The sequence below is a fragment of the Myripristis murdjan genome, chromosome 14 (genome assembly GCF_902150065.1).
Source record: "Myripristis murdjan chromosome 14, fMyrMur1.1, whole genome shotgun sequence".
NCBI classification, from domain to species: domain Eukaryota; kingdom Metazoa; phylum Chordata; class Actinopteri; order Holocentriformes; family Holocentridae; genus Myripristis; species Myripristis murdjan.
The window spans coordinates 4,998,690-5,016,967 of record NC_043993.1 but is presented as its reverse complement, the minus strand read 5'-3'; the positions used below and the strand labels follow the sequence as shown (position 1 = coordinate 5,016,967).

General features: G+C 40.9%; 1 protein-coding gene across 1 annotated transcript in view; it reads right to left on the bottom strand.

Annotated features, from left to right (window-relative positions):
- Window positions 1-18,278, bottom strand: part of nsd1b (nuclear receptor binding SET domain protein 1b) — a 36,222-nt gene that overhangs the window by 2,991 nt on the left and 14,953 nt on the right. Inside the window, exons 10-22 of the mRNA XM_030069037.1 lie at window positions 17,191-17,480; window positions 14,229-14,366; window positions 12,806-12,929; window positions 12,088-12,288; window positions 10,408-10,587; window positions 8,814-8,970; window positions 7,811-8,016; window positions 6,580-6,692; window positions 4,688-4,834; window positions 3,250-3,372; window positions 2,470-2,586; window positions 1,964-2,105; window positions 1,392-1,498 (exon numbers count right to left, since the gene is read on the bottom strand). Of these exons, the coding sequence (XP_029924897.1) occupies window positions 1,392-1,498; window positions 1,964-2,105; window positions 2,470-2,586; window positions 3,250-3,372; window positions 4,688-4,834; window positions 6,580-6,692; window positions 7,811-8,016; window positions 8,814-8,970; window positions 10,408-10,587; window positions 12,088-12,288; window positions 12,806-12,929; window positions 14,229-14,366; window positions 17,191-17,480 (2,045 nt within the window). The remainder of the gene's footprint in view (window positions 1-1,391; window positions 1,499-1,963; window positions 2,106-2,469; window positions 2,587-3,249; window positions 3,373-4,687; window positions 4,835-6,579; window positions 6,693-7,810; window positions 8,017-8,813; window positions 8,971-10,407; window positions 10,588-12,087; window positions 12,289-12,805; window positions 12,930-14,228; window positions 14,367-17,190; window positions 17,481-18,278) is intronic.

The following is an 18,278-nucleotide window of genomic DNA, read 5'->3' as shown; positions in this document are numbered from 1 at the left end:
AAGAGAGCAATCAGAATAATAAATAAAGCTGGTTATCGAGAAACAACAAATCCACTATTTGTCAAGTCCCGCCTCTTAAAATTCCCAGATATAGTGTATGGTAGAACCCTTGAAATTGTCTTCCGTGTAAGATTAAAAACTATGCCGGAATGTGTCCTTAAATTATTCTCGCTGAGAAAATCCAACTATAATTTAAGAGGATCTTGTATTTATAATGTAGGTAAGGCTAGGACGAATATTAAAAGCAGAAGTGTTTCTATTCTGGGAGTTAAACTGTGGAATATCCTTAGCGATGACCTGAAACTATGTAGCTCCTTACAGAAATTTAAATGCAACTTAAAACGCAAGTTACTGCTTAAATATTCTGTGTAGGGTTGGGACTCTTCCCAAATTCTGTGTAAATGCCTTTGTACCTTTCCTCTGTTTATTCCTTGTTTTGTTTTTTTTGGTTGGTTTTTTTCCTCTCTTTACCATTATGTGTGTATTTAGTCTGGTTTGATAGGATAAAGGATAGGCTAAAATAAGCCTTTGGCTTCCGCCTATTCCTATTTCGGCCTTTCATTTGTTATTAATTATACATGTATATTTATCTTATGAGATAGTCAAATTTCATCTAATGTGCTAGTATGCATTCTGTATTTCTGTTGCTACTTTTGGCCGAAATAAACTTCAAACTTCAAACTTCAAACTTAATGAGCCCACAGACTTTGGGCAAATCAACGTTTTAACCCAGTTCACCACTGTGTGACACGGCGACTTTTGGTGTTTTCAGTGAGCCTTTGAGATGATGCAACAACATGATGGGACAACACTGAAACTCAATATATCTCATTATAAAAATGTGACAATACCAATCAGATAAACAAATCCTAATTATTAGCTAAAGTTTATTCTAAAGTAGTAATCACAAATTCACGAGCTCTCCAACTACATGATACAATTTACACTTTGTAATGACACCGTTTATAAAGTTGTTTACATGCTAATAAGCTAATTGCCCATTGCTACAAAGATTTGTGGCAGGTAAATACACATAATTCTGCTTGGTCATACTTTGCTGCCACTGTACTTTCATTAATTACGTGACTCCTGCATTGGCAACTGCATCATATCTTATGGACATGGATATTTTGAATTTCCCTTTGGGGATGAATAAAGTTTTATCTATCTATCTATCTATCTAGTTTATACCATCTGCTAAAACTACACAGTCTGCTAAAACTTTAGCACACGCCAGCAGATTAAACTAATTTTCTCCGTTCCCAGGATGTTGACTTTTTGATGAGTTTTCATCGCGACTCTACGCTTCTCTTTCAACAAAATGACTTCCAATTTAAATGTTGCGTTTTCTGTCAAGCCAAACTGTATTTTATTCACATGGCTCCTCTCACCTTTGGCCTCACACCCAGGAAGCCGCTGCAGTTTGGTGCTCCACATTTACACACCGTCTTCCCATTACCCAAACACTCCAGGTTGTAGTTGAAGGTGAGCTCTGTGCCTGGCAGACACACACACACACACACACACACACACACACACACACAATGGGCTGTGTTATTTTATATTTCCAACAGACACAGACAACAGATGCTATGATGAAATCAAGTGTCTAATTTTTTAGGGCTGATCTCCTGGCCTCTCTGTGATTGATCCAAGTCTCAGTCACCCAAATTTTTAAGAATCCATCATTTACCCAAATCAAGCTGTCACTTGGATTAACACCGTCAGTAATGTTCTGCATGCTCAGTGCGTATTTGCTGGTCAAACTGCGATACCACAAGCCATCAGTCACTTAATCTTAAAAGTATATTTTCTTCAAGCAAGGTGCAATGCAATGCAACTGCACTTGTTTCACAAAGTATAAGTATGCTGACACTTGCTTCAAGAAAATTCTGGAAACAAGTTGATCAGCGTTGGAGAACAAAATTTTTTCTCTGCAACAGTCGTCTTTATGCCGTCTTACCTGCAGTGATGTCGACGAGGGCGAACAGGCCGACCCGGGTGTCTCCACTCACCGTCCACTTCTGCGTCTCACAGTTCGGCTGGCAGCTGTGATTCATGAAGCGAGCCTCGTTCCCCTTCGGCCCAGCGTCAATGATCCGGTCCTAAAACACACACACACACACACACACACACACACACACACACACACACACAAAGGTGTTAATTTAACACCTGTCCAGTGTTAAATGTTGTTCAATTTGTCTTCTTTGGTGGATAAATCAATAGGAATCGCCTGTCTCAAAGGCCAATAACTTTTTGAGACACAGTATTTTTACACCTGAGTTTTCTTTGGACTTTGCCAGATCCAAAACTGTGTCCCTGCTGGCCACCGTACACACTGTGAGTTGTTCCAATTAAATTATGTGATTAATATATTTTAGTTTATGTTACATGACCATGAAAGCACACGCACACACACACACACACACACACACACACACACACACACAGGACTGGGAGAGTTACCTTGTCCAAGGTGAGCATGTAGAAGTTGCAGATGTCATTTTCCTGGGCGTGTCTGATCCTCGACCTGCACTCCTCCTCATCGATCATCTCGCCTACGTACTCGCTCACAAACTCACCCTGACAGGAAACACACACACACACACACACACACACACACACATTCATTATTTTTATTGTTGTTGTTTTTTTAACCTTGTATTATCCAAGGAAAGCACACTGATCATGTGAGCTGCTCCAGTGGACAAGCCAGGCTTGTTTGGCATCTTTTTTTTTTCTTTTTACCTTTGTGTAGTATAGTCTCAAATTTACTTTTAAAATGACAACTCATTTGAACAGTTTCTGCATGGTGCAACACACTTTCAAATAAAAATAACATGACAGTCAGGGGCAAACTGTATCTATCTAACTTTTGGAAGTTGTCAGTGTTCTTCAACAAGAGATAGTTCCCATTGACAGTTTTCGCCCCGAGTGCTGTGGATTATTTTACATATCTGTGTCACTGTTCTTGGAAAAAGGTGCTGCTGTTACATTTATCACGTGATTTGAGCTCCAGAAAACAAAGAAAACAAAGCCCATCCCACCCCACTACAGCAGCATGAAGGGAGCCAGACTGGAAAAATCACCAAATAACACAAAAATTATTGGGATGGACAGACTGCACGAGGGCTAAGTGGGAAATTGGCCTTTTTTTTTTGTATTTTTGGTGAACAATTCCTCGAGACACAGTGAGTGTACACACCATACAATTTAGTTGTGTTTTCTGTATGCTGCCGCTCCTACCTTCTTGATGTCGTGGACGCAGCGGAGCCCCCAGCCTCGCGACAGCGTCCTGAAGATCTCCACCTGGCTGTACTGACGCTTGGTAAAAGCCTGGTTGAGGCACCGCTCGCCCGCCGGGCAAACCTGCGGGTGAGGAGGGTCACCTTCAAACTCATAATTACATGATTCACATTTGAAGGCAATGATGAGAACACTTTGCTTCTGTAAATGCCTGGTCATATCACAAAACACAGTATTTTTAATTATTTTATTTATCCTTTATTTACTTACCCCTTTTTGTTAATTCTTTATGTGCTAAAGACCTTTTATTTGTCCACACGACAACTTTCAAAGGCCCTCATCCTATCACTCAACACACTGCATGCATGGAGGGCTGGACTTACAGAGGAATGCAACACTAAACCACAGAGGGCAGAAAGTGTCTGCTGCACTGCCCTCTAGGGGTGGACACTTTGCTGCACCTCTGGCCACACCCAATCAGTGATGTGGCAACAGGTATTTTTTACCAACTCAACGGCAAAGTACCTGTTTCCACTAGAGGTCGACCGATTAATTGGTTTGGCTGATTAACTGGCACAGACAGGACGCTTTATGAACTATCGGTGTCAGTGGGACTTGGCTCGGATCGCTGATGGCTGACAGGTAGGAACTAAAATGACTAACACTAACCCTACACAAAAATGACTTTGTCCTTAGGCAAAGGGGACATAAATAATTAAAAATTTTCACATGTGAATAAACATATGAATAAAATAATAGCATGGTATAATAGTTAAGTATAATTATAGTTAAGTATAAATAATAGTTTAATAATAGATAAAACAATCTGACATAATAATTATTTTAATTCTGTAAAAGTCCAAAACAATAGAATGAAATTAATCCCTGCTGTAAAGCTCCACATTGCAGACAAACTCCATCACAATATCCGGCCTCTCAACTGGAATTACTGACTTTGAGGGGAAAAACTGCTCAAAAAAAAATAAAAAGAGTTATTTTACATACTAGATTTTTTATGTTCTGGTTTTCAATTCCAGCTTTATTTATGAATTTGTATATTTATTTATACTTTATTACTTTGACTTAGACGTTCAGTTCAGTAGCGATCCTGTATCTAATAAAGTCAAAGATAATTCATTTCAGACAGTGTCAAATCTGTTTTTGCATGGGCTGGGTGGAGGAGGGGAGGACGTTATATTGGCCAATTAATCAGCTATCTGCTTTTTCATTTTCTTTATTATATCAGCCTTTAATAAATCCAGCAGTGTAACATGCCCCTAGAGGGCAGTACAGCAGAAGATTTCTCCTGGTGTTGACTCACTGTTTAATGATCTACTAGGGACCAGTGGACGATGATCCCTGTACACTGACCGGTGGTCAATCTCCTTAAAAAAGCTGCTTTCCCCTTTTGGTGTGTGTGTGTGAGGTGTCTGCGTACCTGCGGGTGGCACTCGTAAAGCAGCATGCGGTTGATGCACTCTGAGTCCATCCCGCACGGACTCTCGTCTGTCGCCTTGCAGTTACAGCGCGGGATCTCTGATAGGTCCGCTGTGATGATCTGCACCTTCCCTATTGGTCGATTCACCTGAATGAGTTGGAAAGGTGAAAATGTCATCAGCATATCTCTGTACACATTTTCTGAACATGCTTTGATACTGCCACAATGATTTAAAGGTCTGATATCACACGGTTCTTGAAATAGACTGTATGGTAGAGATTGTTGATGATGTTTTGCAAATAAATCTAGTTAAAGTCCCCATGAAATGATGGCACATGATTCTGACTTCCTGTAAAACAGGGTGTTTCATCCTGCACTAATAGGTATACATTAAAATTCCAAACAATAACACCTTTGCATATCTTTCAACATCTTCTCTCATCCACCGATGCCTTAAAATATAACTGTTTTTGTTTCCCAAACTGAAAATCCTATTGGGTTAGGGTTTGGTCTGTTCTATTGGTTTACACGTGTGAGTGATCCTTCCCTGCACCATGTCCTGCTCAAACATCCTGTTACAACAGGAAATGCAATTAAAAGTCCATTTCATGTGGTCTTGAAGTTACATGTTAGACTGAATTAATTAATTAATTTGAAGGCTGAATCCTCATAATACTCAAAGGATTCTGATTTGCTGACAACAGCAGGTCCTCTAATGCAAATGAGGTAAACCTGCTGAGTTGAGGCTTTCCAGTTCAAACACTGCAAACTCCACTCACTGATGACAGGTTTCAGTCTTCAGCAGCGTATGGAGTAGGTACCGACTTAGCTACAGTTGTCAGGAGCTTTACAGTAGCTTTGCCACTTCTACAACAATATGCACGTTTACATGCACACCGTATTCCTGTATTATTTGGAGTATCCTCAATATTCCGGTTGTGCACGTGTCATGTAAACACGCACCGAACCCGATTAAGGTCATATTCCGGTTGGAGAAAATTCTGTATAAGACTCCTGGCATATTCCTGTTCCAACCAGAATATTGAGGCATGTAAACGCCTTAGTCGGAAAATGCCCCGTACCGGAATATTCAGTTACGTCTGCGCATGCTCGATTTACAATGAATCCTGGGGCATCTTTGTTGCTATGGTTACTGCAAGCGGGGAGAACAACATGGCGAACAGCAGCAAGAGCCAGGAGACTGCAGTCTGCCTTCAGTTAATGAAAGACTTAAATATCATAGAGGATATCAATGGGAGAAAACACAGAAATAGCGACAGCTGCTTCTTCTTCTTCAGTATTTGTGGCAGACCAGACGCCTATACGTGCATTGCTGCCCCCCGCAGGTTGAGTGTTGCATTAAATAAGAGCGTGGAATACATCGAAACACAGGAATATGCCAAGTAACATGTAAACAGAATATTCCAGTTGCTGCAGCGCATATAAACAACTTATTAGGAAAAATAACCAGAATATTGACCCAAATCAGAATATGGTGTGCATGTAAATGTATGTAATGTAGATTTCCCCATAGCGAGCTACTTTTTCCACCATGAAGCAGTGTAGTGCAACCAAACTCTACATCAGAGTCAGAGGACGATGGACAGGGACAGGGAGGACGTAACTCCTCACATTTTTCCTCCAGAAGTCATCTGTCAGGCAGGATTCATAAGCGCTGCTGCGTTGTTACCCGGTGTGACTGTGATGCCTAGTTGCAACTTTATAAATCATTTTTTAATATTTTTTTTTGTTAAATCAGGAGTAACTTGTAGCTTCTGAAGCTGCAATTTCAACACTGCTATTCAGGGAGGCCGCCAATCAGGACCAAGTCCAGCTGTGATGTGTTTAGGTCAGCCTGGACGCCATGACAAGACCACAGTCTCCCTGCTGACCTTAATGTGTCTGTACGGAGGAGGCTTCCTGTCGTTCTTCCTGTCCTCCTGCAGCTGCCGCAGCTCCTTCTCCGCCTGCAACTCACGAAACCGCACAGCTGCTTCCTCCAACGCTGAGAAGGGAGATCAAACAGTCAGTCAGAAAGAAATACTCAAAAAAAACAGCCGCGATGCCTGAACAAACTCCAGACACAACAAACACCTACATTCAAAGCTAATGAAAACAAAATGCCAGAATCAGGGTGTGCAGTTAAAACCTTCTAGCACTTGTCTTTTTTGTGAGATGATAACGAGCTATAAGGGTCATATTACATGGAGAAAAGGCCACTCTGTGCCTTGCACTTGTTTGTCATGAAGCTGCTTCCCTTGTTTGCGTTACATTAATATTTCAGATGACAAAGATGTTTTCACTTCCACTGTCTCTGCACTCCTGTTTGTTTCAGTCATCACTGGCGCTGCACACTACTCTGAATGAGCAAGACAGCTGAATACCTCAACTGCAAAATGTTCATTTTTATTTACACAGTGTATCATGTGTATTTGAAATACATGTTCATTTTAAAAAAAATCCCAAGACATGTATTTCAAATACACATGATGCACTGTGTAAACAGTACAGCTTCAGAGTTGCTGTAAGGTTGTTTTTTTTTCTTCACTTTGATGGAGCCAGGCTAACGACTCCCATAGACTTCAAGTCTTTATGCTAAGCTAAGACAAAATGCTACCCATAGGAGCTGAACCACTGGACATACAGAGGTGGAAATGGTTTCAAACATCTTGTCTCAGTCTGGGGAAGATGGGAAAAGGGGATTTTGCCCAAAAAGTTGCAGTATTCCTTTAACCATTACAACAGTGCTACCGACTACTGAGAGCAAAGAAACTTCCATATGAACAGTAACAACTATAATAGCTGTTGATAATCCTGATATGTAAACATACATCACAGACAGGCAGAGAAAAGAGCCTGACCTCTGGGTCAGACAAATCCATTAGTCCACATATAGTCCACTCTCCCCAGTTATTACTGCATTGTTTGTGATGTTTGAGCTACTTTAATGTCGATATTTCCAGTTAATAAATGTGATGCCAGTGAATGCATCAAACACTTATCTTATGTGTGGCTAATTTCTCAAGAGGCCTGCTCAGTTTCCTCCACAGGGATTTGGCAGAAATGATAATTTGTGCTCATAGACTCTGTTAGAGAAACACGGTTTAGCACCACCCTGGTTACCTTTCTTATAGATGGCGTCAACGCCCTTCCCCATTTTCTCTTTGCTGTTGGCGTCTACGTCCATGTAAGGGAAGACCCTGGCCTGGTACGTCCACAGGTAGTCGTTGGAGCCGAAGAAGTGAACGGGGAACTCTCCCACATCGTGCCTCATCCGCTGGATGTTCTCTGGGATGGTTTTGGGATGGCTGACCTCGGCTGGCCACCACCTGGACCGAGCAGGACAGGGAAGGAAACGCCAAGAGACAGCCTCTTCTAATAAGTTCACAAAACTGCATCCCTCTACTGTAACACAGCCGTTAAAACCAGGAACAGACAACATTCATATCACGATTTCAGTCAGCAATATTACTGCCCAGCCTTAATAGAATATGTCTTTTTTGTCTCCAATCTAGCTAACAGGGACTTACCACCACGACAGAAACAAGACACTAAGAACTTCAGTTCAACTTCCTCATAAGATAAGATAAGATAAGATAAGATAAGATAAGATAAGATAATCTTTATTGTCCACAGATTTGGAAATTTGCCTTTGGCTTCAGAGGTTGATTACAACACATCTACGAAACCACAATACTTACAATAATACATGAATAATGACCTCAGTATTATCAATTATGTCTTTCACCTGAATATTGTGTTTACACTGTGACTAATTGTGATGCTATTGCCTTAATTACAAATAAAAAATCTCTCACATATTGATCATTCAAAGCTATTTTGCATTCTAGCAGATATTTTTATTATATATATATATATATATATATATTTATTTATATTTTACTACATGCTCTCCACCTCTCCTGTGCTCTTAGGCTCTTATTCATTTAACTTCTCCTTCTATCAAAATTTAATTTGATTCCACGTTGTGCTCACTGTAAATCATCCTGGATGTGCATCATTTAGCATCCAAAAATGAACTTCAAAGTTGTTTAAACCACTTTTTTTTTTTTTTTTTTAATTACTTTCTGGCATCATGTTGCAGTTTCTTCAGCGAGCCACTGACCTGTAGCGCCCCACTTTGACCCACAGGATGTCCTTGTAATGCGGTTTCTTCCCGGCCCTGCAGTCGTTGCAGTACCAGCTGCCTTTGGGCATGTCGATGTTCAGACACTCTCGGTGGAACGCAGCAGGACAGGACTCGCAGCACAGCAGACTGCCCCCTGCAGCACAGGAGGATGAACAACAGCAACAAAAAGTGTGAATTTATTAGTAATTCCTCCTCCAAAGTTATCATCAGAGAATGTCTAATACAGGGAGAAGTGCCGCTCTCGTCTAATTTCCGGTTCTCGGAAACACGTCTCTGTCCATGTGAGGGCGCTCGCGGGCGAGTGCAGAATGAATAGGAGTTCCCTATTCATCCCCTTTTCTCTGGAAATAATTTTTTTTCAAGTAATTTGAATACTGTTTTCAAAAGGAGGGGCTAAAAAATGCACTCAGCTGAATATTGGATTTTTAAAGTTCACCTATCTGTTCTAAAAAGCCGTTCAAAAAGTGTGATGACGTCACACATTGAGAGGTGCTGCTTTACGCTGATTTCCAGAGCCCGTCTCCGGAGAGCAGACGGAGACACTCGAGACACTTTTGCCAGAGCCCGTCTGCACTATATTAGACATTCTCTGTACACACAAATATCAACTTTGATAGAAAAGTCCTCCTTAAGAGTGGGGTTTCCATGTTCTCTTGGTCTTCAGGTGCCATCAAGTGGGATCCCTCGTCGTAAACAGCCGCAAGTCCGACACTGACCAATCAGCATTCATTAGCAAATGCTAGCGTGTTATGGCCAACAACAGCCCAAACTGTAGGAAACTGAAAGGATATAAGTTCTCGCTAATTTCACTTTTAACCTATAATCCATATTGAACTTTCAGACACTACAACAGTATTTGCGATTTTTCAACCATAAACAGGAGTAAGAGACAAATTTAGCCGTTTAGCTCCATAGAGCCCCATTCATTCTGCACTCGCCCGCGATCACCCCCAGTGGAATTACGGTGGAACTGCAACCAAGTTCGATACAATGGGGTTAATGGAGAGTGGCAAGGCTCGTCATAGACGTGCTCTGGTTATCATATATCATATTGGTGCCACGGGTTTGAAAATGAAGGCATGGGAATGAAGAAATCCCTTCAGCAATATTTACTTTAATTGAAAGCATGAAAGAAACAAGAGAAACCATAAAGATCCCTATTTGATTGCTGAAATATCAATTATTGGCATGTATGAAAAAAAATAGATTACATAATATGATTTTTACCTCAGGAAATTGCACTTCTTTTTTTAGCTAGCAGCTGTTTTGCTTCATTGCTGCTTAGCTACAACTGAAAAGATTTCATATGTTCTCTTTTTCTTTTTCTTCTCTCAAATACATACAATACTTATGCCGCTATTTAAATGTATTTTTTATAACTGACCATTTATCTCCTTCCTCAGCTTCTTCACAAATAGTTGACACATTTTAGACCAGCAGTCGACGCAACGGACGCTCTGAGCACTGTCAGCAACACACAACATGCTTTTTAAATATAAAAGCCAGCATCACAGAGACAGAAGCCCACTGGGCACGCTCTCCTCTGGTGTGTGAGTGCCAACAAACGTACCCTCAGTGCAGACGAAGCACCAGCTGACGTTGACGTGCTCGTGGTTCTTGACGCCGCGGCGGGGGGTGAAGTGGTTGGGACAGATGATGCTGTTGTTGGACAGGACCACGCTGCCCGCCGCCATGCAGATGTCCGTGGCGTGGTAGGCGACAGGGCAGCGAACGCACCGCACCAGCCGACCTTCAGACAAACACACAGCACAGGAGCACAGCTGGAAATGAGCAGAGAGGCGGGTCACAGCGCCAGAGACAGAAACAGACGAGCTGCAGACAGACAGGAAGGCCTTCGGGTGACGTGACAGACCCTCTCACGGCCATACCGGACGTCCTGATCTCCTGAGCACACGGTGGACAGCTGAGGGTGTGCTCCACAATACATCTCCACACAATTAGTTCAGATGAGTTTTAGCTTGTTAGCTGGCTAACCATAATGTCCAGTCAGCTAATCATCACAGCCTTGTTGTATACATCTTATTTTGCACACTACCCAGGAGAAGCTGGTGCTTTTTTAACACATAACTCAGTTTTCCCTTGCCAGTTGTCATGGTATTAGGCGTTACTTAGGTTAACTCTGGGCAATATGAACAACATCAAATATCACAATACCCTTTCACCAAATTCCTCGATATCAATATTATAACAGTGCTGAAGGGAAGGCTAAAATAACAAAACAGCTGGAACAGTCTAATAAGTTCAGAAAATTGCATTTATTTACTGTAATACAGCCTTTAACCCTCCTGTTATGTTCACATTTTTGAACATCTTTTATGTTTGTGGTCAATTTGACCCCTTCAGTTTAAACTTCCACGAAATTATTTTAACTAAAATTGTTATCAAAGTTTATGTGTCAAGTACTTTATGTTTCTTTGTTGATTACCTAAATAGCCCTTTGAATAAAACATAACTCCCCCCCACCCCCAGTTATACATCCAGTATTCGTATTACACGACAATTGAAAAATATGCAAATCACCATAAAATCTCACTGATTGATCTAAAATTGGAAAGAAATTTTGGTGTTGTAATGGCTTTATATTATTTCTAAGTACAGATTTTTGTTATTTATAACCAATGCATTACAAAGTGTGTACAGGACATTGAAAACATATCATCATGTCAATTTCATCTTTACCTGGTAGTGCCCATTACATTAGGAACACTCATTAAATATGAAGCAAAAAAATGATGTTAATCATTTATTTAGAGACGTTAAACATTGGCTGGGGTCACAATGACCCCACACATAATAGGAGGGTTAAATCCACGAGAAGATATCACATATCCCACAGAACAATAATACAATCAATCAAATCCCAGCCAATATCTAGTTTCCTGTACCAGTATGATTAAGATGTATCACCCAGCCCTAATTTATGTACGTAATTCTCCACTGGACCAACATTAAATCATGCTACATTAGGCCTTAGCAAAGGCTTTTGTCCAGGGGAGTCCAGTTGTAACCTTAAAAGATGTTGGTGCCAGACAGCTGATATCCTAGCCTCTAACCTGCGTTAAACTACCCTGTATCTACTTAGGTTTACACCTGCATCTACACCCAGTCATTTATAACCATGCATTTAAACAGACAGGATGCTGAAACTGATGTTAACACGTTGCACACTGTGCCTGTTATGATGTAGGCTGAGTAGGAAGACGCTGAGCACTGACGCTGTCTACATTACCTTTAGAAATAGAAGGGTTACTGGGGTTGGTGATGAAGCAGGTCAGACAGACGTGGAGAGAGCAGCGGAAGCCTCGGTTCAGCGGGGCGGTGGGAGCGTGGTTGGCAATGCACTCTCCGTGGTAAAACTTCCCACACACAGGAATCATGCAGCGCCTCACATCCTCACTGCGCTTCTTACACACAAAGCAGGTGTGGACGCCTGGAAGAAGAGTAACACTATGATTAATACGAGTCATCAGTTTGTCATCATAAACACAAACTCTCTCCCTGTTTCAACTGGTTCATTTTCCCAAGTCATTAGAAAAAGGAAAGCCCCTGCTGAGGAAAAAAACATGTTCAGATGAACGAGTACAACGTGTTTTTTGTGAGAAATGTTAGACACATTTCTCACACATTTTTGTGTCTGGTGGGGAAAAGAAAATCAAAACCACCCCAATTTGTTCCTTAATGTGCCACTGTAGACACTGAACAGTCTCTTTTGCTACATCTGTCCTGTGTTAGCAGTGTAAACACTAGTTGAAATTACAGAAGTCTCTCCCCTTCAGGTATTTATCATCATGTAGTGCTGCATACAGTGTAGGCTACAGTGCACTGAAGCTTACAGCGCAAAAGTAGCCCCACCCTTCATCTGTCCTGCATTAGTGCTTTATCCAACACCAGCCTTTTTTTGAGGGGGGTGTAGCTTGTGACGTCCTAAAGCTCCAGCCCAGATGTACCTGATTTGCACTCAGGGCAGATGAATTTCCCTTTCGGGGCCTCAGCCAGAGAGATACAGGCAAGGTGGAAGGCCCCGCAGCAGTGACCCTCGCAGAGCAGCAGCTCGCCCGTCTTCTCACACACCTAGGACAAAAATTATGAGCTGCTGTAAAAGACGGAGTGTAATAATAAAGGCTGAGTAACTAGTAACTATAAAACGTGGTCCTGTGTAGGTCTGTGGTTGAAGCCCTGCAGCAACATGGCTGGGGTGAGTTAGTGGTTTGATTCCCACAGGGACCCCACGTGATAAAAATGTTTGGACTCACAGGGCGTACCACTAACTTTTAGAAAGAATCAGCCCGTGGTGGCCAAAATTGAGAGCATTATACCCATATTTTAATGTATTATATTTGGAAAGTGTAAATTAACAATATCTTGGACATAAACATTACACAAATTTTATTTTGGCTGTTTCTTTTACAGTGGCCTTTGTCTGGTTGTGGCCGTGTCTTCTTTTGCCAGTGAGAGTCCCTGATGTCAATGGGGCAGGGTTAAACACAGAGGATTAAATAATATATTTAAATAATAATTCCTTGCAAAGTAATTCCGTCCATAAAAGTACCACTATATTTTATTAGATTTAAAATAAATCTGTGATCATAAACTATGAGAAGAAGTAGTGGTGTTCTTGGGAACTGTTCTTTATCATATAATAGCACTCTAATAAGTAAAAGGCACACATGACCTTGAATAAAAAGGGCTTGTGATCATCATCAAGGAAGGAAGTAAACTTAGGGCATTCTTTGGTCGAGCAGGAATCTTTAGATACATAAAAAGCCTTTATTCAAACATGGCTAGTTATGTTTGAATAAAGCACAAGCGTGCCTGACTTTTGCCTAGTTGATCCTTCCTTGTAAATGTGTCATATTTTACCACTTTGTGCAGAGTTAACCTGTGTTGAACTCTGACCTTCAAATTTGCAGAGTCAGCCAATAAGAATGCTGCCTTGGGCATTTTGACACCTGAGAGAAATTCCAACCTGGTGGAGAGTCTAATCGTGGCAGAGTCACATTATCCAGCTACTTTAGCACAGTACAGGAAAAAAGATCAGACAACATCTGGTTCCTGGTTACTACTGAGCCCTGACTGATGGAAATGTAAGGTACTTGAAATCCACCAAATGGCTTTAAAATCATTCTAAAAAGGAATAAGTGCAAAATACTGGGGGGAAATTATAAGGACTCGACTAAGTTCAAAACCCTTCACTGAGATAAACTCCATCACTACTATACTTGATGCTACACTTGACTTGATTTTTTATTTTTATTTTACTTACTTACTTTTTTATGTTAAAAAAGTAAGATCTCAAGAAGCTGCTTGGGAAAAATGGAGAAACTGGAGAAGTTGTGATTCCAGTCTTAAAACAAGTCATGTACAACTCACCTGACATATATTCTCCTTCATAGAGGCGGGACCTCCTCGGTCCCCAATGATCTTCCTGGTGGGTAAGAGTGGGTCATCACACAGTGACGAGTCTTCCCTCACAGAAGAGAAACTATTATCCAGGCTGGATTGGTCGCCCTGAGGAGACAAAAGTACAGAGTGCAAAAAGAAAATTACAGTGTCATACAGCAAAAAATAGGGCATTTGTTTCAAAACGTAGGGGAATGGAAGAACGGCTTCCAATAATATATAGAGTTGGGCTGGGACACAACAAGCCCGTGTTGAAGAACGTGCAGCAACCGAGGTAGACTGTCAGAGAGCTTTTCATCACCTCACTGTCCATCAACACACTGCACACACTCCAGCTGATGGTGAACATGCAACACATTCTGTGCCTGCTGAGAGGAAATAACCCTCCATACCAGGAGGAGGCAGCAGGCTTAAAAAGGTATGCTACACCAGAACTAATCAGGAAATGAGTTTAAAAATCAATATTGGGCACAGGACAGGACCTCAGGCAAATTAGAAGGGGGATGATAGGTTATATAGTGCAAGCAGGATTAGGAAATGGGGTGTAATTTTCTTTTTTTTAAATAGAGAGATTAATCAGTGTATGTACACATAAATAATGCTATGAATCTGCACACTCTGATACAGGAGGTGGTGGCTGGTTTGCGATCTGCCAAAGACGAGGAGGAAGAAGAACTTCACTTTTGAGCCACTCTGAACTTGTTCAGACGGTTTCATTATGCAAATCAAGAACCTGTCTGGTGAGAGACTGCAGCCGCTCTGGTGCTGCCAACCTGATGCTCTTTTTTTTTTTTTTTTTTTTTGCATTTTTGCTTTATTTGACAGTCACACTAGAGCGAGACAGGAAAGGCAGGGGAGAAAGAGGGGATGACGTGCAGCAAAGGGCCTGAGATCAGATTCGAATCCAGGACACTGAGGTCAGGACTCAGCCTTGATACATGGTACACACTCTTATCCAGTGAGCCACCCTGACCTGAAGCTCTTTTATTGTGAAAGGAAATTTGTTTACCACAACTAGCTCTCCCTGGTTAACTAGTTGGCACAATATCAGCACAATCCAATCCAAGCCAATCGCAAATCACCCGACAGCCAATCACCGGACGGTTTCAGCATGTTGAATCAGCCACTGATGAGGGCTGGCCGTGCAGGACACACCACACAAAATGCATGTGATCGTCACAAAAAAACTACAGATGGGCGACAAATGAAAGGGGAAACCAACATAAACTGTCTTAGTAAGGTGCTGGGTCACCATGAGCCAACAGAACAGCTTCCATGCTCCTTAGCATACATTTCTGAGTGTAATAAGTGTAATGCTTGTAACTGGGTCGATGCCTATTGCACATCTGTCTGGCCAGGAATGGGGTCTCCTCTCTCCGTGGCCCTTCTCAAGATTTCTTCCATTCTCCCTGATCAGCTGGGTTTTTTGGGTTTGAAGCCCCTGGAGACTGTAAACAGTGATACTGGACTCGAAATAAACCTAAACTTGAACTTCTCCAAGTCTGTGACTCCAACATCATGACTGACGTTATCTGTATCGTCCTCATCAAATCATTCAGTGAGCCCTGCTGCCCTGTGGATGGGAGGTTTCTCACCCTAAAAGAGACCTCTCCTATCAGATTCAAAATTTTTCATCAGAGGATAATTGTGATCACTTACAACACCTTTATATTGAATGAGTAGTAGAGTCTTCCCTCTAAGGGGACAAGAGGAGCCAAACCACCACATGGTTTTCACACCACTGACAGTGTGCATTTGTCTTTGTAATGAGGGCTTTATGCACTGCAGTCTTACAATAATATATATTTTGAAGTTATTCCATATGAATCAGACTACATGAATTCAGCCCAGTTTTGACAATTTTATGATGCCAGAGAAATTTCCAGCATCATGCCTTAATACAAAGCTGGTGAGCAGCAGCTGTGTGGCTTTGAACTGTGCAGTCTCAAATGTTCCAAGAAGGGAGATCTGTGGTCCAGGTGGCCCATGACACCCCCGTGTTTTTTTGCCTATTGTCCACTAGTGTTACAAGTCCTATGCAAGATTATGATAGTTAAATAAAACTAAACTACAAGTAGGTGTGAAAAAACATTTCAAATAACTGAAATGAAATAAAACTAGACTTTAGAAGAAATGAAAACTTACTGTAACATTATTGTGTATTTACAAAACTGACTAACATAAAGTAAAAATATACAGAAAATATTTTGTTGTAGTCTTTGTCAGTTTGGTCAACTCTGTTAACACAACCAGCATGAGTCTGCGTTGGTGCTGATGTTTATTGAGACTGGGACGTCGACATGACTGGCAGTCAGCTGCCTTCAAAAAGTGCTGTGTTTGGATTGGAATATGTATTCTGAACTTCTTATATCTTGCCCATGACAAACGCCACTCTCATTATAATTAAAAAACAAACAAACAAACAAACAAACAAACAAAAAAAAAAACTAATATTGAAACAAATAAAATCTAAACTAATCCTACACATTTTCAAACAATAAAAACTAAACTGAAACAAGTGAACCCACTGTGGACACTAAATGAAACTTTACTGAACTATACAAACTGAACAAAAATAATAATAATAATAAAAAAAACAACATAAAAACGAAAAATAAAAAGAACTAATGAAAAACACAAAACTGTAAAAACTGGTCCTATGACATGTTTCTGTCTGTCAGACTGTCACTTGTGGATGTCGCAGTACATTCTGAAAGCCGGTGTGTGCTGATTGGTTGGGGTCAAACGTAGTGTGCTCTCTCTCTCTCTCTCTCTCTCTCTCTCTCTCGGCCAAGGAATGGCAGGAATTTGTGTCACTACGAATGCACGATCTGACATGGAGACTTTCATAACAGACACAGAGCTAATAGTCCCACGTACAAACACCAGGAAAAGAAAATGCAGCCCAAGTTAGAAAGTGAAGATGGCTGACCTCTGACTCCGCCGTGTCCTTTCCGACCTCAGGTGCCTTGCTCTCCTCTGCCTGTGGAGTCGTCACGCTGCCTGGCACTCTCTCTATTCGGCTAGGTTTGGGAGGGCAAGGTGGAGGGGTGGGGGGTGCGGGGGAGGTGGGGGAGGGAGTGTTTTCAGCAGAGGGTGAGGGCACGCAGGTGGAAGCCGCCGGGGTGGCTGGTGTGGAGATGGAAGGCGTCGGCTGCTTGTTCTTCAATTTTAAAGGAGGAACTCCAGCGCCTGAGGGTCCCGCAGCAACGTCAGCGGCAGCTGAAGCAGACACATCATAAGAACCGTGAGGCTAGAATCATTATTAACTGAATCCATCTCAAGTTATTTCATTTTGTATTTGGTTTTAACAGTAATTTTTTCTTTAAAGAAAGTAACAACTACTGCTGTGAAGTAATCCCTCGTCTCTGGTGTTGACTTTTGAAAAAATACAGTATGTTGAAAACAAGCAAGTGTTCATTCATTTTTTAAGCCGCTTATCCTCGTAAGTGTCGCAGGCGTTGCTGGAGCCTATTCCAGCACTCACTGGACGGAGGGCAGGTTGTTATTTATTGACAGTTTCTATTATATTCAACATTCTATTTTATTGTTTTTCATCTTGTTTTTTTATATTTTATTCAGTATCTTATTCTTGAGTTATTTTATTATTGCTGTCTTTATTGTTTTAAATCATTTCATATTGTTTTTATATTTTTATTCAGTATCGTATTCTTGAGTGATTTTATTATTGCTGTGTTTTTACTGTTTTAAATCATTTCATATTGTTTTTATATTTTTATTCGGTATCTTATTCTTGAGTTATTTTATTATTGCTGTGTCTTTATTGTTTTAAATCGTTCCATATTGTTTTTTTTATATTTTATTCAGTATTTTATTTTATTTTAATTTATTTATTTATTTGTTTATTTATTTATTCATTTATTTATTTTAAATTAACCATATTTTATGAGCGTGCATCGGTCTCCTTGTCCTTTCACTTCTTATTTTATGCTTATTTGTCAATCAAGATGTAAAGCACCTTGAATATCATGCATTTGTTTGAAAGGTGCTATATAAATA